At 38.5% G+C, this 23,101-nt stretch overlaps 1 protein-coding gene across 1 annotated transcript in view; it reads left to right on the top strand.

Moving 5' to 3' along the window:
* Positions 1-23,101, top strand: part of LOC103104884 (beta-microseminoprotein-like) — a 43,002-nt gene that overhangs the window by 8,034 nt on the left and 11,867 nt on the right. The window contains exon 2 of the mRNA XM_056815157.1: positions 11,951-12,038. Coding sequence (XP_056671135.1) covers positions 11,951-12,038 — 88 coding nt within the window. The remainder of the gene's footprint in view (positions 1-11,950; positions 12,039-23,101) is intronic.

The raw sequence follows: 23,101 nt of genomic DNA, 5'->3' as shown, positions 1-23,101 counted from the left end.
CTACTACTACTACAGTTTCTAACATAAATACTATTATTTCCTTTATTTCTAGCACAGCTACATACTTTACAGTAGTAGACCTGTGCTCAGCTTTCTTTTCCATACCTATACATGAGAACTCCAGGCATATTTTTGCTTTTACCTGGAAGGGCTCACATTTTACATGGAGTCTTCTGCCACAGGGTTATGTGGAAAGCCCGAGTTTATTTGAGCAAATTTTGATCCAAGACACAGACAATATAACATTTAAAAATAGTAAATTGATCAAATATGTAGATTATCTACTCTTGGCTTCAACAGAAGCAGAAACATGTCAAGAAGATAGTAAACACCTTCTTTTGGAATTGCACAAAAGAGAACATAAAATCTCAAAGGATAAGGTTCAGTGGTGTCTCCCTAAAGTAGAATATTTGGGATTCGTCCTGACTGTGGGTGCTCGTTATATTTCTCCAAAAAGAATTGAGAATATTCAAAATTTAAGCACTCCTACTACTAAGAAACAGTTGAGAGCAATTTTAGGAGCAACAGGGTTTTGCAGACAATGGATTCCTTGCTATAGGGAAATTACTAAACCCCATATAGCATTAACAAAGGATTAGGTTCCTGAACCCCTCAAATTAGAGCATGAACACTTGTCAACTCTATCAGATCTAAAAAAGGCTATCATGTCTTCCCCTACTCTAGGCATCCCAGATTATAAGGCATTTACTTTGTATGTACATGAGTGAAAAGGAATAGCTTCTGGTGTTTTAACTCAGACTTTGGGACCTTATCAGCGCCCAATTGCTTATTATTCTGCTCAACTTAACCCAGTAGCATCAGAAGCACTGCTATGTCTTAGAGGAGTAGCTGCTACAGCCTTACTAGTGACAAAAACTGTTGATCTAGTATTGGGATGTCCATTAACAATTTTGTTCCCACATGAGGTAGAAGCATTATTGCTAAAGCATAGAACACAGGCATTCTCGGATCAGAGAATTACAAGATATGAAATAACCTTATTAAATAGCGAAAACATTACCTTAAAATGTTGTACAACCCTTAACCCTGCCACCTTGCTTCCAGATTTTCCAACTTCAGGAGAACCATTACACAATTGTGAAACATTAGTGTCCATGGTAGAAAAGCCTCGAGATAATCTATTGGACACTCTCTTAAACAATGCAGATCTGATCTTATTTACTGATGGTTCCTCTTTTATGAGGGATGGCACACAATACACTGGAGCTGCCGTAGTCTCAGAATTTGCCACTGAATGGTCAGCTTCATTACCATGTAACATTAGTGTTCAAGCAGCAGAACTCATAGCTCTGAAGCACGATTGTATAATTGCCAAGGATAAAAAGGCAACAATTTATACGGATTCTAGATATGCTTTTGGAATTTGTCATTCAGTTGGAATGCTATGGCTCCAGAGAGGATTTTTAACCTCAGCTGGAAAATCTATAGCTAATGCAGAATTATTAATGAAGTTCTTTCTGCTGTCCAGCTTCCTGAAGCCCTAGCTTTAGTTCATTGCTCTGCCCATACAGGTGGCACTGACCCTGTCTCTAGAGGAAATGATTGAGTAGATGCCGCTGCAAAGCTAGCAGCCATAGAAGGGCCTGAATTAATTTTAACATTAACAACCACTGATGATTTAAATTTGTCACTTTCCTATAATGAAAAGGAAGTGGAAAAATGGAAACAAAAATTTAAAGCAAAACAGATTAATGGAGTATGGGTATCATCTGAAGGAAAACCCCTGCTCCCTAGAAGTTTCTATAACCAAATTTGCCAATCTATTCATAAAAATGGTCATTTTGGCAACCAGGGCATCGTGGACTCTGTTAAGAGAGTATGGATAGCCCCTGGTATAACTACCATAGCCTCTAAAGTGTATTCAGCCTGCTCTACCTGCCAGGCATATACCAACATACCTTTTGTGGCATAGCTTTCGGTGGGCGTCCTCTGGCTTACACACCTTTTTTTTTTTTAATTTTATAGTATTTTATTTGATCATTTCCATGTGTTTTTCATTAAAGACAAAGATCATTTTATTTTCCTCCCTCCCACCCCCCGTGGCTGACGCGTGATTCCACTGGTATCATATGTGTTCTTGACTCGAACCCATTGCCATGTTGTTAGGATTTGCATCAGAGTGTTTGCTCAGAGTCTTTCCTCTGTCATGTCCCCTCAGCCATTGTAGTCAGGCAGTTGCTTTTCCTCGGTGTTTCTGCTCCCTCAGTTTGTCCTCTGCTTATGGATGGTGGTTTTTTCTCCTTGATCCCTGCAGATTGTGCAGGGGCATTACACTGCCACTAATGGAGAAGTCCAGTACATTCGATTATACCACAGTGTGTCAATCTCTGTGTACAATGTTCTCCTGGTTCTGCTCCTTTCACTCTGCATCACTTCCTGGAGGTCGTTCAAGTCTCCATGGAACTCCTCCACTTTATTATTCCTTTTAGCACAATAGTATTCCATCACCAACATATACCACAGTTTGTTCAGCCACTCCCCAATTGATGGGCATCCCCTCGTTTTCCAATTTTTGGCCACCACAAAGAGCGCAGCTATGAATATTTTGGTACAAGTCTTTTTGTCCATTATCTCTTTGGGGTACAGACCCAGCAGTGCTATGGCTGGATCAAAGGGTAGACATTCTTTTATCGCCCTTTGTGCATAGTTCCAAATTGCCCTCCAGAATGGCTGGATCAGTTCACAACTCCACCAGCAATGAATTAATGTCCCCACTTTGCCACATCCCCTCCAGCATTCATTACTTTCCATAGCTGTCATGTTAGCCAATCTGCTAGGTGTGAGGTGATACCTCAGAGTTGTTTTGATTTGCATCTCTCTGATTATAAGAGATGTGGAGCACTTCTTCATGTGCTTATTAATAGTTTTGATTTCTTTATCTGAAAACTGCCTATCCATGTCCCTTGCCCATTTATCAATTGGGGAATGGCTTGATTTTTTGTACAATTGATTTAGCTCTTTATAAATTTGAGTAATTAAACCTTTGTCAGAGGTTTTTATGAAGATTTTTTCCCAATTTGTTGTTTTCCTTCTGATTTTAGTTACATTGGTTTTCTTTGTACAAAAGCCTTTTAATTTGATGTAGTCGAAATTATTTATTTTACATTTTGTGATTCTTTCTATGTCTTGCTTGGTTTTAAAGTCTTTCCCTTCCCAAAGGTCTGACATGTATACTATTCTGTGTTTACCCAATTTACTTATGGTTTCCTTCTTTATGTTTAAGTCTTTCACCCATTTTGAATATATCTTGGTGTAGGGTGTCAGGTGTTGATCAATTCCTAATCTCTTCCACACTGTCTTCCAATTTTCCCAGCAGTTCTTATCGAATAGTGGATTTTTGTCCCAAGACCTGGGATCTTTGGGTTTATCGTATACTATCTGGCTGAGGTCACTTGCCCCCAGTCTATTCCACTGATCCTCCTTTCTGTCTCTTAGCCAGTACCAAATTGTTTTGATGACTGCTGCTTTATAATATAGTTTGAGGTCTGGGACTGCTAGGCCCCCCTCATTAGTGTTTTTTTTTTCATTATTTCCCTGGATATCCTTGATCTTTTGTTATTCCAAATGAACTTTGTTATGGTTTTTTTCCAAATCAGTAAAGAAATTTTTTGGGAGTTCCATGGGTATGGCACTAAATAGATAAATAAGTTTGGGTAGGATGGTCATTTTTTATTATATTGGCTCGTCCTACCCATGAGCAGTTAATGTTTTTCCAATTGCTCAAGTCTAGTTTTAGTTGTGTGGCGAGTGTTTTGTAGTTGTATTCATATAGTTCCTGTGTTTGTCTTGGGAGGTATATTCCTAGGTATTTTATTTTGTCTAAGATGATTTTGAATGGGATTTCTCTTTCTAGTTTTTGCTGCTGAGCTGTGTTGGAGATATATAGAAAAGCTGATGACTTATGTGGGTTTATTTTGTATCCTGCAACTTTGCTAAAGTTGTTGATTATTTCAATTAGCTTTTTGGTTGAATCTCTAGTATTCTTTAAGTAGACCATCATGTCATCTGCAAAGAGTGATAACTTGGTCTCCTCCTTGCCTATTTTGATGCCTTCGATTTCTTTTTCTTCTCTAATTGCTACTGCTAGTGTTTCTAGTACGATGTCAAATAATAGAGGTGATAATGGGCATCCTTGTTTCACTCCTGATCTTATTGGGAATGCATCTAGTTTATCCCCATTGCAAATGATATTAGCTGATGGTTTTAGATATATGCTGTTTATTATTTTTAGGAATGACCCTTCTATTCCTATGCTTTCTAGTGTTTTTAATAGGAATGGGTGTTGTATTTTATCAAAGGCTTTTTCTGCATCTATTGAGATAATCATGTGGTTCTTGTTGGTTTGCTTGTTGATGTGGTCAATTATGTGGATGGTTTTTCTAATATTGAACCAGCCCTGCATCCCTGGTAAAAATCCTACTTGATCATGGTGGATGACCCTTCTGATCACTTGCTGAAGTCTTTTTGCTAGTATCCTATTTAAGATTTTTGCATCTATATTCATTAGGGAGATTGGTCTATAGTTTTCTTTCTCTGTTTTTGACCTGCCTGGTTTTGGAATCAGTACCATGTTTGTGTCGTAAAAGGAGTTTGGTAGAACTTCCTCTTTGCTTATTATGTCAAATAGTTTGTATAGTATTGGGATTAACTGTTCTCTGAATGTTTGATAGAATTCACTGGTGAATCCATCAGGCCCTGGGGATTTTTTCTTAGGGAGTGCTTTGATGGCCTGTTGGATTTCATTTTCTGATATGGGATTATTTAAGAATTCTATTTCCTCTTCTGTTAGTCTAGGCAGTTTGTATTTTTGTATATATTCATCCATATCACTTAAATTGGTATATTTATTGCCATATAATTGGGCAAAGTAATTTTTAATGATTGCCTTTCCTCTTCCTCAGGGGTGATGTCCCCCTTTTCATCTTTGATGCTTTTAATTTGCTTTTCTTCCTTCCTTTTTTTAATTAGATTGACCAGTACTTTGTCTATTTTGTTTGTTTTTTCAAAGTACCAGCTTCTTGTCTTATTTATTAAATCAATAGTTCTATCACTTTCAATTTTATTAATTTCTCCCTTAATTTTTAGGATTTATAGTTTGGTTTTCTGCTGGGGGGTTTTAATTTGGTCACTTTTGAGTTTTTTTATTTGTATTTCCAATTCATTGATCTCTGCTCTCCCTAGTTTGTTAATATATGCACTCAGGGATATGAATTTACCTCTGATTACTGCTTTGGCTGCATCCCAAAAGGTTTGAAAGGATGTCTCACCATTGTCATTTTCCTCGATGAAATTATTAATTGTTTCTATGATTTCTTCTCTAACTAAACAATTTTGGAGTATCATATTGTTTAGTTTCCAATTAGTTTTTGATTTGGTTTTCCATGTACCATTACTGATCGTTATTTTTATTGCCTTGTGGTCTGAAAAGGCTGCATTTATTATTTCTGCTTTTCTGCATTTGTGTGCCATGTTTCTGTGACCTAATGTATGGTCAATCTTTGTGAATGTGCCATGTGGTGCTGAGAAGAAGGTGTATTCCTTTTTATCCCTATTTATTTTTCTCCATATGTCTATTAATTCTAATTTTTCTAAGATTTCGTTCACTTCCTTTACCTCTTTCTTATTTATTTTTTGATTTGATTTATCTAAATTTGATAATGGTTGGTTCAAGTCTCCCACTAATATGGTTTTACTGTCTATTTCTTCCTTCAATTCTCCTAGTTTCTCCATTAGAAATTTGGGTGCTATATTATTTGGTGCATATATGTTGATTAGTGATATTTCCTCATTATCTAAAGTCCCTTTTAACAAAATATAATTACCTTCCCTATCCCTTTTGATCTGGTCTATTTTTGCTTTGGCTTTATCAGATATCATGATTGCCACTCCTGCCTTCTTTCTGTCAGTTGAGACCCAGAAGGTCTTACTCCATCCTTTAATTCTGACCTTGTGGGTGTCTACCCACCTCATGTGTGTTTCTTGGAGACAACATATGGTAGGGTTTTGGATTCTAATCCATTCTTCTATTTGTCTACGTTTTATGGGTGAGTTCATCCCATTCACGTTCAATGTTATGACTGTCACTTGTGGACTCCCTGGCATTTTGATATCCTTCCCTAATTCTAACCTTTCTTCTTCAGCTCTACCTTTTAGTCCAGTGATTTACTTTAAATCAGTCCCCCTTGTATTTCCCTTTCTACCCCCCTCCCTTCTTATTCCCTCCCTTATTTTCCCCTGTAGTCTTTTTAAAAATCCCCCCCCACCCTCTCCCTCCCTTGTACTGCTTCCCTCCCCACCAGTCTGTTTTTTACCTTTCTACTCCCCTATAGGGCACAAATCTATTCTCTTCCCCAATGGATTGGATTGTTCTTCCCTCTTTGGGTCAGTTTCAAAGTACGTAAGAGTTGAATATTTCCTATCTCCAACCTCTTTACCCTTCCAGTGTATCGATGTTCTCCCCCCTCCCGCCATGAGCTTCTTTGTGACATATAAATTTACCCCCATTTGTTTCTTTTCCCATTTCTTTTAGTCATAACCTCTTTTCTTTTTTAGCTTTAGTCATGTATATATATAAAAATATATATACATACACATGTATATGTATTTATGCATGCATATCTCTATATACCTATTTATGTCTTGTCCTTTCATCCTATACAGTTTGTCACTGTTCCCTCTGAGTGTAGTTCTTCTAGCTGCTTAGGTGATAGCAACAGTTTTTAAGAGTTGCCAATGACCTCTTTTCTTATAGGGATACATATCATTTTAACTTATTGAGTCTCTTAAAAAAAAAACCTTTGTTGTTGTTGTTGTTTTTCCCTTCTTTTTTAATTACCTTTTGATGATTCTCTTGAGTTCTGTGGTTGGACTTCGAATTTTCTGTTCAGGTCTGGTCTTATATTTATGAATGCTTGGAATTCCTCTGTTGTGTTAAATGACCATACTTTCCCTGTAAGAATATAGTCAGTTTTGATGGGTATTTTATTCTTGGCTGTAGGCCTAATTCCCTTGCTTTCCGGAATATCATATTCCATGCCTTTTGGTCCTTCAGTGTGGATGCAGACAGATCCTGTGTTATCCTCACCATGTTTCCATGGTATCTGAATGGTTTCTTCTTGGCAGCTTGTAATACCTGTTCTTTTATCTGATTGTTTTTGAATTTGGCTATAACATTTCTTGGTGTTGTCAGTTGGGGATTAAAAACAGGGGGTGATCTGTGGATTCTTTCAATCTCCACTTTCCCCTTTTGTTCTAGGATTTCGGGACAGTTTTCCTGGATAATTTCCTCTAATATTCTGTCCAGACTTTTTCTTTTGTCGTGGTCTTCTGGTAGTCCAATTATTCTTAAATTGTCTCTTCTTGAACGATTTTCTAAATCGTCTGTTTTGTGAATGAGATGCTTCACATTTTCCTCAATTTTTTCATTCTTTTTGTTTTGTTTTATAGTGTCCTGCTGCCTTGTGAGGTCACTTGATTCTAGTTGTTACTAGAATTAGTTACTCTGGTTCTTAAAGATTGGATTTCATCTTTGGCTTTTTGGTCGTCTTTTTCCTTCTGGTCTGAGTTTCTTTGAAGATTGTCTTTCATCCTCTTTATCTCGTCTTTCATCTCCTTTGCCTTATCTTTCATCTCCTTTGCCTCATTTTCCAGCTGGATGATTTTGGCTTTCAGGACACTATTTTCTTGTTTTAGTTCAAGTGCCTCTGTTTCCAGATGACTTATCTTAATTTTTAAGTTCTTTTCCCAATTGTCTTCAGCCTCTCTTAGTTGTGTTTTGAGTTCTTCCACAGCCTGTATCCAATTCGCTGGGATTTCTGGTTTATAGTTTGCTGATCTCTCCCCCTCTGTTCCATTTGGTGAGTAGTAACTGTCTATTGTAGTTTCTTTCTTCTGTTTCTGTTGTTTGTTCAAATTCACCCCTTCTTTCCTCCCTGTATTTGTCTGTGCTCTTGTTCCTCTCATTTTTTTGTTTTTTAGGGACTTCTATCAGTCTCCCCTCTTGGAGCTTTAACAGAGGATCTCTTGGTGTAATCTCTGAGGGAGGGTTGTTGGGGGTTTGAGCTTTCCTGTCCTCTGGAGGCTTTTGATTGGCTTAAAGTCCAGCAGTCAATGAGGATGGGTGGGGAGCCTGGGCTTCCCTGTGTTCTGGAGACTTTTTATGGGATTGAGTTCAGCTTAGTTGGGCTGGGTTTATTCTGAGTTTTAAACTTCCTGGACGGCTGGAACAGATATGGAGGATCTCTAAAGCTCTGGCCAGGCTGCCAGGTCTATGCTCCTTCTAGGCTGCCATCTTGACTTTGCCTCTAGGTTTCTGTTTTTTCAGAAGACCCAGCTCTCTAAGGGGGGAGGGGTTGTGGCTTGCCTGGACTCTGAGGGCTCCTGATGAGATTAGGTTCAGGTGGTGTGGGCCGAAAGATCCCGGAGCCAAAAAAAGGAAGAAAAAAAAAGCAGCCACCTCCTCTTCCACAGTCTGTGTTGAATGCCCAGAAACTGGCCCGGGTTACTTTCAAGGCAAGCTCCCCGGAGCAACCCCCTTGCCAGCCCTGAGTTCTCCGTCCTCTCAGCAGCTCTAAGGGCTCCTGATGGGATTAGGTTCAGCTGGTTCTTTCAGAAGACCCTGCTCTCTAAGGGGGGAGGGGTAGTGGCTTTCCTGGACTCTGATGGCTCCTGATGGGATTAGGTTCAGGTGGTGTGGGCCGAATGATCCCGGAGCCAAAAAAAGGAAGAAAAAGAAAAGCAGCAACCTCCTCTTCCACAGTCTGTGTTGAGTGCCCAGAAACTGGCCCGGGTTACTTTCAAGGTAGGCTCTTCAGAGCCACCCCTTTGCCAGCCCTGAGCCCTCTGTCCTTTCAGTAGCTCTGAGGGTTCCCGATGGGATTGGGCTCAGCTGGTGCCCCAAAGCTGGGACCTCCCCCGAGACCCAGATGGAAGAACCCAGCCAGGGGGCCACAGGCTTCCCCCTTCTCTCTATGCTTCCCTGCCGTCTGAGTTGGGCACTCCAGAGACTGGCTCGGGTTGCTTTCAAGGTGAGTCCTCAGAGCCCTGAGGTTCCCGCTGCTGCCTTGGGCTCAGCACTCTGGGTTGGGGGGGATGGGTCCTGGGACCTTCTTTCTGTCTACCCCTTAGATCCGAGTGATCTAGGGTTCTGGCTTTCGGGGTGTGGTACCTTTTGATCCAGGTCCAGGAGGAGGTTTCCCCAGGTCTATCCTGTTGTTCAGCTTGAATTTCGGTGGCCTAGGAGCACTCTGTTTGCAATCGGTAGGGAAGGGTTTCTGAGGTCTGAACTTTCGCTGCTTCTACACCGCCATCTTGACTGGAAGTCCTGCCTTACACACCTTTTGAGCACCTACAGATAGATTTCATAACAATGCCAAAGGCCAGACATTATAAATTTTGTCTAGTCATAGTAGATCAACTGGCCAGATGGCCGGAAGTATTTTCTGAGACCTGAGCCTCAGTGGCTTTTGTTGCTAAAGTGCTTTTAAAAGAAATGATTCCTCATTTTGGCCTGCCAGCACGAATTGATTCAGATAGAGGAAGTCATTTTACTGATTCTGTCTTAAACCAAATATATTCTTGCTTGGGGATAACTCCCAAATTCCATATTCCATATCATCCCCAGAGCTCAGGCTAAGTTGAAATGATGAATAAAGAACTTAAAACTATGATTGGCAAATTTTGTACTGAGACCCATTTAAAATGGCCTGAAATTCTCCCTCTGGCCCTATTTTATCTTAGAAGCAGGCCTAGATGATACTTACATATCTCACCATTTGAGATGCTTTTTGGACATCTGCCTACACAGGCTAAGCCTTTTCCCCGGCATATACATCACTATTAGGGAGAGATACTACTATTGCTTCCTATATACAGGAATTACAGCATAAACTGTGTGAACTTCATGAATCCGGAACTGTAGTACAAACCGGACCACTAGACTTTTCACTTCATGACCTGAACCCAGGAGACAAGGTGTATATTAAGAATTTCCAGCATACTGGAACAACTCAGCCTTCCTGGGAAGGACCATTCCAAATATTGTTAACTACTCCAACATCTATAAAGGTTGGAGAGAAGGACTCTTGGATTCATTGCTCACATGTAAAGAGAGCATCTTCTGTTGAGACTGATTGACTGTATCCTATCACATGCATTGAAGATAATAATCCATTGATAAGTGGATGCTGTTTTTCAAAAACACATTGAATTCCTGGTTTGTTTTTCTTCTCTTTTCCTTATTTTTTTTATTATTGCTTTTCTTTTGAATATATTCTTTTGAATATTTGATTTTCCCCCTTTTCCTCATTTCTTGTACAAAAGGTACATACAATTAAATTGTTTTTCTCTCTCTCTGCAGTAATATAAGTTTAAATATACATACTTGCTATATTATTAATACATGCCCAAACAGCTTTAGACTGTGGGAACCTACCAATTATTGATAAAATGTTATGGGACTATGATTAATGTTTGTGTCTGATTCCAGGAAATGGGATAAAACCAAGGAGCACAGACTTAACCTGAATAGTGACAAAAGAGCACACAGGAAATATTAATGTGGACTCGAGGTTGCAAAGCTTGACATATGTTAAGTTATAGGACTTCTTTGTATCTACACTCTTTATGAAGTACTCATACAAGTATCAACATTTGACTATCTTGCTGGCTCCGTATATCCCTGAGAATGACAAAAGTCAGACCAGAGAATTATGCTTCCCTATCAAAATGGAATTCTAGTTCCTTTCCTTCTTATAGTATGGCAACTTCCTGTAGTCTTGGCTGCAAATGGGTAAGTGAAATATTACTGTATTCCATCCTACAGATTTGTGGGATAGAAATTACTTTAAATTGGACCTGTACAAGAGCCTATTATGAATTTATTCTTGCTTACTCATCATTTTATATTAATAGATTTTGGTATTTTGATACTGATTTTTTACTTTTTTTCTTCCCTTTCTCCCAAAAGTTTAACTTTCTTCCATATTTTTCCCTTTATATATTTTTGTTTTGTTTTTTGTTTGTTTTGTTTTTATTGTTTTTGAATTCTCTTAATAACTGACTCATACACCCCCATAACTCAAAAAAGCATCCTGAGCTGAACTGGATTTTTTAACACCCACTTCAGAGGGGATTGTATTTTAATAAAAATCCAAGATTTTGAAGTTTGTTTTTTTTTGTTTGAGAAAGATCTTCAAGGAAGAAGCTTGCTAACTTCTAAATCCAGAGAATTAACTGTTGCAAAAAGATGCCAGAAAACCTACATTACATCAAGATCAAGAATGAACCTTGAGGAGTGGTTGATTGAACTGAAGGTTGATTGAATTTATTTTGAATGTACACTCTTCTGCCAAAGGGGACTGCCCCCAATTGGCTTTTGTCAATGTGCCCAGCAAAACATTGGTTTTGTTGTCTGTCTCTGTCTCTGTCTCTGTCTCTGTCTCTGCCTCTGCCTCTGTCTCTGTCTCTGTCTCTGTCTCTGTCTCTGTCTCTCTCTCTCTCTCTCTGTCTCTCTCCTATTTTTCCCTTATCTTAACTATTGTAATTTCATAGCTGGTATGTTTACAAGACCCTTTGGAGAGACTAGTATTCCTGGAGCCTCAGGGGGTTATGAATTTCAAAACTACTCCACCCTATTCAGACCATTCTTTAGAAGATCTGATTTAGCTATTTCCTGATCAATAACAATAGAGATACTTGGAATAAAAGAATCAGGTCTTAGAAACTACCATCTCCACCCTACTCAGTGTAACAAGATTAGGTAAGGAAGGGCTGCAGCAAACTCAAGATTTAATTATTTGAGAATATGGCCTTCAACAGACATGTGCAAAAAAAGGACAGACCTCTGGGAGGTCCTAGGTCAAGCTAGAGCCACCATTGGCACATGTGAGACACAGGAAGTGAGGTAGAGAACAGCCTCTGGAGTTCTCAGGACTTCCTGGGAGGAGGGCAAGAGGCTGTTGGAGGCTGGTGCTTGGAGTTGGAGGAGCCTGCAGACTGCTTTCCTTCAGATTGGCCACGTGAGTGATAAGGACTGATCCCTTTAGACTATCCCTGATAGCCTTGGTTATCCAGGGCTTTAAAGCCCACTTTGGCTCAGTCTGAGCCAGAGTTGGTATTTAAACTTCTTTCCTTTTCTCCCTTATCCTCCTTCTCTCTCTCTCTCTCTCTCTCTCTCTCTCTCTCTCTCTCTCTCTCTCTCTCTCTCTCTCTCTCTCTCTCTCCTCCCTCCCTCGGACACTTTCTTCCTCCTGTTTGTAATTAAAACACCATAAAAAAAATTTGGCAGCTGACTTGAATGTTTCATTTCGGAATTACATAAGTGAATTCCTTGGCAACCTTAAATTAATATATATAATATATATATATATATATATATATATCAATCAGTCTTTTTAATATGATTTCAATATCACAATACTCCATGTATAAGTATTAATTAGTAAATAGAGAGAAAGAAAGAAAGAAAGAAAGAAAGAACATTTCCAGCCTTTCTAACTTAAACAGAATTGGATGCTGCATTCCAGCCCAGGTGAAATACCCTAAATCTCACCACTTGCTTGAGATTATAAGCCAGATAAAAATTAGAGACAGACAGACAGAGATAGACAAAGAGGGAAGGAGACAGAGACAGAGATACAGAGACAAAGAGACAGAGAGACAGGGAGACAGGGAGACAGAGAGACAGAGAGACAGAATAGAGACAGAGACAGACAGAAAGATAAACAGTCAAATAGATGATAGAGAAGGATCAAAGCAAAGAAAAGGAATGATTTTCCTACTGTTAGAAGAGAATTTCTCCCTCCATTATGCCCCCCCCTTGCTTAATGTCACCTCTGTGTAATTGGAATCTGAACCCCAGAACTATAATTCCCAGCACCCTAGTCTCCTTATGTTGACAGGCAGGATATAAAATTTAAGGATATCCACCACTTGGTTTCTCTTCCTCTGATCAGTTTGGTGGAAGTAGTGTGAGGTAAGATCCAGGAGACTAATGCTCATATGGTCTTAATTTTTTTAGATGATTAAGTTTTTTTACTTCTATTTCCTTTTTATTCCTTCTACTTCAAGTGATTATTAATAAACTTTATAGCATATAATTCTTTTTTTAAATTAATTTATTTAGTCAATTTAGAATATTATTCCTTGGTTACAAGAATCACATTATTTCCCTCCCTCACTTCCCCCCATCCTTCCCGAAGCCAACACACAATTTCATTGGGTATTACTTGTGTCCTTGATCAGAACCTATTTCCATGTTGTTGGTGTTTTCATTAGGATGTTTATTTAGCGTCTACATTCCCAGCAATATCCCCTCGACCCATGTATTCAAGCAATTGTTTTTCTTCAGTGTTTCTACTCTCACAGTTTTCCCTCTGAATGTGGATAATGTTTTTACTCGTAGATTCCTCCAATTTGTTCAGGATCACTGCATTGCCACTGATGGAGAAGTCCATTACATTCGATTGTACCACAGTGTATTGGTCTCTGTGTACAATGTTCTCCTGGTTCTGCTCCTCTCACTCTGCATCAATTCCTGGAGGTTGTTCCAGTCCCCATGGAATTCCTCCACTTTATTATTCCTTTGAGCACAATGGTTTTCCATTACCAATATACTATAATTTGTTCAACCATTCCCCAATTGAAGGGCATCCCCTCATTTTCCATTTTTTTTTTTGCCACCACAAAGAGTGCAGCTATGAATATTTTTGTACATGTCTTTTTCCTTATTATCTCTTTGGGGTACTATGCTGTGCTATAGCTGGATCAAAAGGCAGACAGTCTTTCAGCACCCCTTTGGGGCATAGTTTCAAATTGCTATCCAGAATGGTTGGATCAATTCTCAACTCCACCAGCAATGCATTAATGTCTCGACTTTGCCACGTCCCCTCCAGCATTCATTACTTTCCATTGCTGTCATGTTAGCCAATCTGCTAGGTGTGAGGTGATACCTCAGAGTTGTTTGGATTTCATTTCTCTGATTATAAGAGATGTAGAGCACTTTTTCATGTGCTTATTAATAATTTTGATTTCTTTAACTGAAAATTGCCTGTTCATGTCCCTTGCCCATTTATCAATTGAAAAATGGCTTGATTTTTTGTACAATTGGTTTAGTTCTTTATATATTTGAGTAATTAAACCTTTGTCAGAGGTTTTCGTTATGAAGATTGTTTCCCAATGTGTTGCTTCCCTTCTAATTTTGGTTCCATTCATTTTGTTTGTACAAACACTTTTTAATTTGATGTAATCAAAATGATTGATTTTACATTTTGTGTTTTTTTTTCTTGCTCTTGCTTGGTTTTAAAGTCTTTCCATTCCCAAAGATCTGACATGTATACTATTCTGTGTTACCCCAATTTACTTATGGTTTCCTTCTTTATATTCAAGTCATTCACCCATTCTGAGTTTATTTTAGTGTAGGGTGTGAGATGTTGAACCAAACCTAATCTCTCCCATACTATCTCCCAATTTTCCCAGCAGTTTTTATGGAATAGTGGGTTTTGGTGCCAAAAGCTGGGATCTTTGGATTTGTCATAGACTGTCTTGCTAAGGTCATTTACCCCAAGTCTATTCCACTGATCCTCCTTTCTGTCTCTTAGCCAGTAGCAAATTGTTTTGATGACCACTGTTTTATAGTATAGTTTGAGATCTGGGACTGCAAAGCCTCCTTCCTTCACTTTTTTTTTTTGTGATTTTCCTGGATATCCTTGATCTTTTGTTCTTTCAAATGAACTTTGTTATGTTTTTTTTTTCTAATTTAGTAAAAGAAGGTTTTTGGTAGTTCAATGGGTATGGCACTGAATAAGTAAATTAATTTGGGTAGGATGGTCATTTTTATTATGTTAGCTCATCCCACCCATGAGCAGTCAATGTTTTTTCCAATTGTTTAGATCTAGTTTTAATTGTGTGGAGAGTGTTTTGTAGTTGTATTCATATAGTTCTTGTGTTTGTCTCGGCAGATAGATTCCTAAGTATTTTATATTGTCTAGGGTGATTTTAAATGGAATTTCTCTTTCTAATTCTTGCTGATGAGATGTGTTGGATTTATATAGAAATGCTGATGATGTATGTAGGTTTATTTTGTATCCTGCAACTTTGCTCAAGTTGTTGATATTTTGACTAGCTTTTTGGTTGATTCTCTGGGGTTCTTAAAGTAGACCATCATGTCATCTGCAAAGAGTGATAGCTTGGTCTCCTCATTGCCTCTTTTAATATCTTCAATTTCTTTTTCTTCTCTAATTGATAAAGCTAGTGTTTCCAGCACAAAGTTAAATAATAGAAGTGATAATTGGGCATCCTTGTTTCACACCTGATCTTATTGGGAAGGCTTCTAATTGCAAATGATGTTTGCTGATGGTTTTAGATATGTACTGTTTATTATTTTTAGGAAAGGCCCTTCTATTCTTATGCTTTCTAGTGTTTTCAATAAGAATGAGTGTTGTATTTTGTCAAAGGCTTTTTCTGCATCTATTAAGATAATCATATGCAATATAATTCTTGGAGTATTGGACATTGATTTAAATCCTATAATTTTGGTGATCCAGATGGGATTTTAGGACCCTTACTAAGTGAGTAGATTAGTTTGAAAAAAAAAATAAAACTGAGTTTCTCTCCTGCTTTGGTGTTTTCATGCCCTCCTCAGCCACCCACCCCCAACCCCCACCCCCACTCTGGGGAACTCAAGCTGCTATTACTATTGCTGTTGCTGCTGTGAGTCTGCCACCTTGTCTCTTGAACACACAGTCTGGGAGTCCTTGAGAGCCACTTTCCAAGCAACTGGTAAAGTATAAATCCCTCTTTCTCTTACATTGCTAACATCTGAGTGCTTGCTGTGCCCTGGTAAGCTGGGTGTGTTGTTTTTTTTTTCTTAGCAACAATTAGTCTCTAACCCTTCTTACTCCATTCACCTGGGGGAAGTAAACCTGATCCCCCAACAAGCTACCATCTTCAGCCCAGAATCCCAGAGTGTTGGAGGAAGTTAATAATTTCTGATCAGTTTTTGTTATTGTTGTTGTTATTAGAAGGTATTAATTATTGGACTAAATTGAAAAAGTTTAGTCTTAATCTTACTCCTAGAAGTTTTCTCTTTCTTTAAGGTCTTTCCTATCACATATATTGTATTTGCTGATTTTTTGTTTTAAGATTTAATTTTTTTTAAGTTCACATATTGAACTAATCTATACTCCTCTATCACGGAACTGGAGAAAATATCATTGTAAAAGTCCATAAAGAACTTGGACAAACCTTTTTCAGTGGAAAAACCATAGGTCCTCATGGATGCTGGGTTTGTCACCATATCCATTGAGGTCACATTGCCTATACAGCCTTTTGTTCCTTTTTGCCTTTGTTAATAGTCACATAGATGATGATGGACTCCATCAAACTGGTTGATACCTAGATATACCTTTTGGAAAATTTAATGACCTAATAATTTAAACTGATTTTAAGGGGTCTTCCTAAGTGATTTTAAAAAACCCTTACCTTCCATCTTGGAATCAATATTAAGTATTGGTTCCAAGGCAGAAGAGTGGTAGGGGCTAGGCAATGAGAGTTAAGTGACTTGCCCAGGGTCACACAGCTAGAAGTGTCTGAGGCCAGATCTGTACCTAGAACCTCCTGTCTCTGGGCCTGGCTCTCAATCCACTGAGCTACCCAGCTGCCCCCTTAAGTGATTTTTAAGGTGTCTAGTAGCACCACTACCTCTGACTGATTATTTGCCTACCTTTGAGTTGTTTGTAACAAAAGGTAAAGGGTCTATTTAGTATGTTAAGTGAAGTGCTATGGCACTATTGTATTTCCCACCTCCACATTTATAAAAATGTAATGGATGAGACATATAAAAACATGGTTTTTTAAGGCTGTTACAGTCTCATCTGGGAGGTGCAAAGGTTTTCCTAGGGGGCATGGTACCTATGGATGACTCTAGAGAGGGAGCATTACTCACTAGCCTAGTGGCTTCTGGATGATTTTTATATTTATAACACTTCAGATTACTCTACCCTTCCACCAGAATTATCTGGATTCTTGGTGAAGTTTTAGACCCAAAAGGTTTTCATCAGAAATTCAGAGGTTTATGTTTTTCTGGGATCTTCTGTCATATTTTGGAATTATGGCAGTAATATCTCAGTCAAGGTTGAAAGAAAGGCTAGAGCTAGAGAACATGTGACAAGTATCCATGATCTTTAGTGGCTATAGAGACTCATGGGAATCTTAATAATAGCAGATTTGTTTGCTATTATCATTAAATGGGCTCTTATGATTTGGGGAATTTTGGTATTTCTTGACTGTGCATTAGCTCTACTACTGTTACCTGGTAAAAAAAATTATGCACACTCACATTGTGGACCATGGCCAAGTTAAAAAGGAAATGGGTCTCATTTTGGGGTGAGAAACCTTTGTATTCCGCCTCTTCTTGGAAAACATAGTGTGTCACTGATTGTGAACTATGTTTTTGATTAAAAATATACTATTGTATTTCTTTATATACACAATAGAGTATTTGAATTTTCTTTTCTTTCTCATTTTTATACTTGATGCACATGTTACCAGATTAATAGTTTTTTTTTGATTTTGCAATAATATAAGTTTACAATGTCTATTAGCCCTAATATTAATGCATACCCAAAAGATTTAGACTATGAAAACCTATTATTTATTGTTTAATATTATGGGGCTTTGATTAATGATTGCATCTGATTCCAGGAGAAGGGATCACAAAAAAAAAAAAATTATACAGTGCCAAGAAGCACAAGGTCAAAGAGACCAACCAGTCCTGGTGGGATTAATGAGAATCTCCACTAAGACAGAGAACTTGTTTTGGGGTTCGAGGAAGCAACTGTTCGACAATGTCAGATGTAGGATTTCCCCATGCCAGGTTCAGACAAAGTTCCTCACTTTGGCTATCATTCTGGCTCCCCTATCCCTGAGAGTGAAGGCAAAATCAGACCAGCGAATGATATTTCCCATTTGCTTCTAAAATCTATTCCCTTTTCTGTCTTTAATACTGTGGCAATTTTCTGTAATCTTGGCTGCTGATTGGGTAAGTGCATATTGCTGCAATGGTCCTATAGGCTTATAACACATATATCCCTTTATTGAAATATAATTATAGGACCTATTATGGGTTTATTTTTGATTAGAAATATTTTTATATACTATTTAATTTTGATTTTTTCTTTTCTTCTAGTTTTTTTTTAAACCCTTACCTTCCGTCTTGGAGTCAATACTGTGTATTGGCTCCAAGGCAGAAGAGTGGTAAGGGCTAGGCAATGGGGGTCAAGTGACTTGCCCAGGGTCACACAGCTGGGAAGTGTCTGAGGCTAGATTTGAACCTAGGACCTCCCGTCTCTAGGACTGGCTCTCAATCCACTGAGCTACCCCGCTGCCCCCTTCTTCTAGTTTTTTAAATGTTCTTGATGTCCTTTTAACAATTGATTCACATACCTCATGACTTAGCCATGTATCCCTTCGTTATCCATGTGTTTGTCAATGTTGTGGTAGAGGCATGAAGAAAGAGAGGATTTATAAGCCAAGCCAAATTGATAATAAGGAAAAAGACTTGTACAAAAATATTTATAGCCGTGCTCTTTGTTGTGGCAAAAATCTGGAAAATGAGGGAGTGTCCATCAATAGGAGAATGGCTGAACAAATTGTGGTATCTGATGGAATATTATTGTGCTGAAAGGAATGATGAACTGGAAGAATTCCATGTGAACTGGAATGACCTCCAGGAATTGATGCAGAGTGAAAGAAGCATAACCAGGAGAACATTATACATGGAGACTGATACATCGTAGCATGATCAAATGTAACTGACTTTGTTCAGAGGAACTTATGGAAAAAAAAAAACTCTTTCCACATCCAGAGAAAGAACTGTGGGAGCAGAAACACAGAAGAAAAACATATGATCAATCATATAGTTAGATATGGATATGATTGGAGTTTTGATGTTAAAGGATCACTCTACTGCAAATATTAACATGGCAATAGGTTATGAACAATGATACATGTATAACCCAGTGAAATTGCTTGTCAGCTTCAGGAGGGGGAGGGGAGAGTAGGGATGAGGATCATGAATCATGTAATCTTGGAAAAATAAACTAAATAAAAAAAAAAGAAATGTCCCATGGAAAGCTTTGTAAATCTTAAATTGCTCTATCAATATTTGCTATTATACATAGACCTGGAAAAACTCTCTGATGGTCAAAAAAGGAGCCAAGTTTCTGAAAAGCAGCAGTGAGGGACAGTCTAGGTTGCCTTTGTCACAGGAAATAGCCAAGAAAGAGAGGTGGCATCTCTGTTCTAGTATTTGTGTTGAGAAGAAGAAAGAAAATGGGAAGGCAGGGACAAGCTCCCCACAGAGATATCCCAGGTAAAGGCTTTATAAGTCATAAAATGCTTAATAAATATGAGCTATTATATTTCTCTGAAGGACATGGCCCTACAAAAATGCCTTAATGGTTGGCAAAGGAACCAAGTTTCTGATCAGCAACAGTGAGAGACATTGCAGGCTGTCTTTGGCACAGCGAAGGAGGGACAGAGCCATGAAGCCCCCACAAAAGGCCCTGGAAGCTCACTGATCCCTATGGTTGCTGAAAGTACTTACATTGGCTTCTAAAGACTTCCTGAAGCGGTGGCAGATCTCTTACTTGTAGAGATTTTAAGCAGAAATAATGGAACTTTTGCAGTGAAACAGGGTACAGAGAAGATGGACGCTAAGATCAAATAAGTGGCACTGACTTTTCCTTTGAAATGCCCAGCAGCTTACTGCCCAGGAAACCCATCTGTGTGACACAAACCAAGCCTCCTCTGCACCTTTTTTTGATAGAAAAACTTCCTGTCCTGCCCCATTCCCACTGAGTCTTGCTCCTACCTAATTGTCCTTCTGAGAAGCCACAAAGTAGAGAAGAGAATAAGTATTTATATAGCAATTACTATGGAACACATCCTTTCCTAAATACTTTTAACAAACATCTGATTTGATGCTGTGTAATTAATTTCTGTACCCTTGAACTATGATTCCCAGCATCCCACTTTCATCCTCATGTTACATCCTTATGGTTTGGAGATAAAGTTTCTGTAACCCCACCCTCTCTCTCTCTCTCTTCTCCCATGAAAGTGGATGGGGAAAACTGCTCTTTACTCAGACTTTACTTTTCCTCTACTTTAAGAGATTATTAATTAATCTTATAAGATATAATAGTTGGAGTTATTGGATATTAATTTTAATCTTACATTTTTGGCAACTACTATAGAAAAAAATAATCCTTAATTTTCTTTTAAGAAAGCCTTTGAGTAAATAATAGGTAGTAGATTCACTTTGCTTAGCCATGTTTCTCTCTTGTTGCTTCTGGTGGCTCTCTGCTTGCTCCTGCCATTTTTAAATTTGTGTGACTTCAGAAAGGGATAAGCTGCAGCCTGTTGCATTTAAAAGAGTGGGAGCCATAAACTGTAAGAGTTAAAATGGTTGGGTGTCATAAACTCTAAGAGTTAAAATGTTTGAGGTTGTAAACTGTAGTGAGTAAAATAGTGGAAGATACAAATTGTGATAGATATAAAGAGTGGATGAGTAAGTTGTGACCGCAGGAAATATGTTTTCACTACAGTATTTTGTTTTTAAATCAAATATAAGGTGGTCCCCAGGGAAATATTCCCAATTATTCAAATATACCCAAGTCAGCTGGGTTTTATAGAGATTTTAATTAATACAATGAGGAATTAAAGAAAGAGAGAAAGAGTAAGAAAGGAATAAGTATGAAGGGCCTTAAGCCAACATGGCCTAGACCTGAGTCTTAAGAGAGAGAGATCAGTCAGTCTTTTATCACTCACCACAAGATCTGTCTAAGCAAGGATATAGACACCAGTTCAGCATCATCTCAGCTGCCTCCACCAGCTCAATCCTCTCTCTGAATGTCTCTGAGCTCCTATTTAAAGGGCATTTTCTCCTATGTCACCTCCCCCAAGTTCTTCCATCTACCAATGACAGTAGACATTTTTCAAAGGACAGACCATTCTTAGTTCACACCTAAGAAGGTGTGGATTTTCGAGTAATTCACACCAGGAAAGCTCTGAGTAAGTTTCCCAGTTCTTTGTTCCTTGTAAATTCACAAGTTGCCTGACCTTTATAGGTACTTATCAACCTTTTGTATTAATGCTAAAAATAGGCATGGCTCAAGTATGGGTTTAAGTACTTTTCATTGTTCAGCAAGGAGTTTTCTCCCCTAAAGCAGTCTTACGTATGGGTGGAGTAGAGGTCTTCACATTTCTGATCTAAGTAGAGTTCTCACATTTTAGATCAGGAATGGTCCCTAATACGGAATTGTCCCAATAGGGAATTCCTCAATGGGGAATTTTTTAACATTAACAAGTCTGAGAAATTTCAAGATTCACAAGCCTCTGGAGCACTGCTGATCCCCTGAGGTTCCTGCTGGAAGGATGGGATCCAAATCCCTTTGGTCTACCCCTCTCTACAACCATGTGGGTCTCAAGCCTGTACTAGCCAGTTTTCAGCAGGGGAACACAGCGTGAAGCAGCCTTTCCATGCTATCTATCCCAATCCAAGCCTGGCTAACCCAGGGGTGGCTTCCATGCTCCTGATTGTTGGGGTGGTGACTGAGGCACAATGTGGCACCTGGTGTTTTTCCCCATGGGGGAAAGGGAAGGAAGGTTACTCTTCTAAACAGGAAGTAGATTTGCAAACAATTTAATAAGTAGAATTGCAATCATGGCCCAGTTTCCTGCCTATCTCAAATAGCTTTATTCTGGGAGAGCATTATAGACCTCACACAACTCAAAATTTTGGGGTATCTTCTCTTATTACTGTTAATAGGTACACTGGTCTTTGAGATTAGCTTAAGTAATCCTGAGATTCAGGGGGGTTGATTCATCTCCCTACACCTCTTTGCCATTTTGGCCTGTCCAGTCTCTGCAACACACCCAAATGAAGTTTCTCCACACCACACCTAGTGTGGGTATGGGGAACCCCAGAGATGTGACCAAAGGAATCGAGGTGAATGATGATACTTGGGAGGGGAAGGAACCCTAAAGAGTCTGGAGGTGAATTCCTAAGCCTTTTCAGACTTCATTGCTAACTCTTTCAGTTTTGTTTCCCTCCAAATAGTGAAGAAGTCTGTAACATAGCTATTGCAATTGAAGAAAAGGATTCTTGAATTCAGTGCCTGTATCCTATCACATATATTGCATTCGGTGATTGTTATAAGCTTTAATTTTGTTGTGTTAAGTTCACATATTAATTTTCTGTTACACTATGTCATTTTCTCTTTTTCTATTTTGGCCATTAGCTATATGTTCTGTTACATTGTTTTTATTTTTACCTCCCCTATGACTGAACTGGAGAAAATATCATTGTAAAAGCCCATAGTCTACTTGAACAAACACTTTTCTGTGGCAAAAATATAAGTCCTTATGGATACTGGGTTTGCCACCGGAGCCATCAAGGTCACATGTTGCCTAAATGGACTTTTGTTTCTTTTTGCCTTTGTTAACTGTCACATAGATGATCGTGTATGGACTCCATAAAATTGGTTACAACCTATATACAGCCTTTTGAGAATTTAATGACCTAATAATTTAAATTGATTTTAAGGGGTCTTCCTAAGTGATTTTCAGATATCTAGGAGTACCACTACCTCTGACTGACCATTTTCCTGCCTTTGAGTTATTTGTAACAAGAGGTAAGGGTCCATTTAGTAGTTGCAGTGCAATGGCACTATTTTATTCCCCACCTCTGCATTTATTAAAAGTGTAAGGGATGAGACATCTGAAGTGATTTTCACAATTGTAGTCCTTGCCTCCACATTGCAATTTTTGGGACATATAAAGATATGTCTTTTATGCTGTAACAGTATAACACCAGAGGAGGGAGGTTTCCCCAAGGGGGAAAACCCATGTGTTGGGTTATAATTTCATCTGGGAGGTGGGAAGGACTTTTCTAGGGGGATTGGTGGCTCCTGAATGTTTTTTTTTTAATATTTCTAATTCTTCAAATTACTATACCCTTCCACCAGAATAATCCAGATTCTTGGTGACATTTTAGACCCAAAAGATTTTCATCAGCAGTACA

This window comes from Monodelphis domestica, chromosome 1 (genome assembly GCF_027887165.1).
Source record: "Monodelphis domestica isolate mMonDom1 chromosome 1, mMonDom1.pri, whole genome shotgun sequence".
Classification (NCBI taxonomy): domain Eukaryota; kingdom Metazoa; phylum Chordata; class Mammalia; order Didelphimorphia; family Didelphidae; genus Monodelphis; species Monodelphis domestica.
This window is presented reverse-complemented; position numbering and strand designations above follow the sequence as displayed.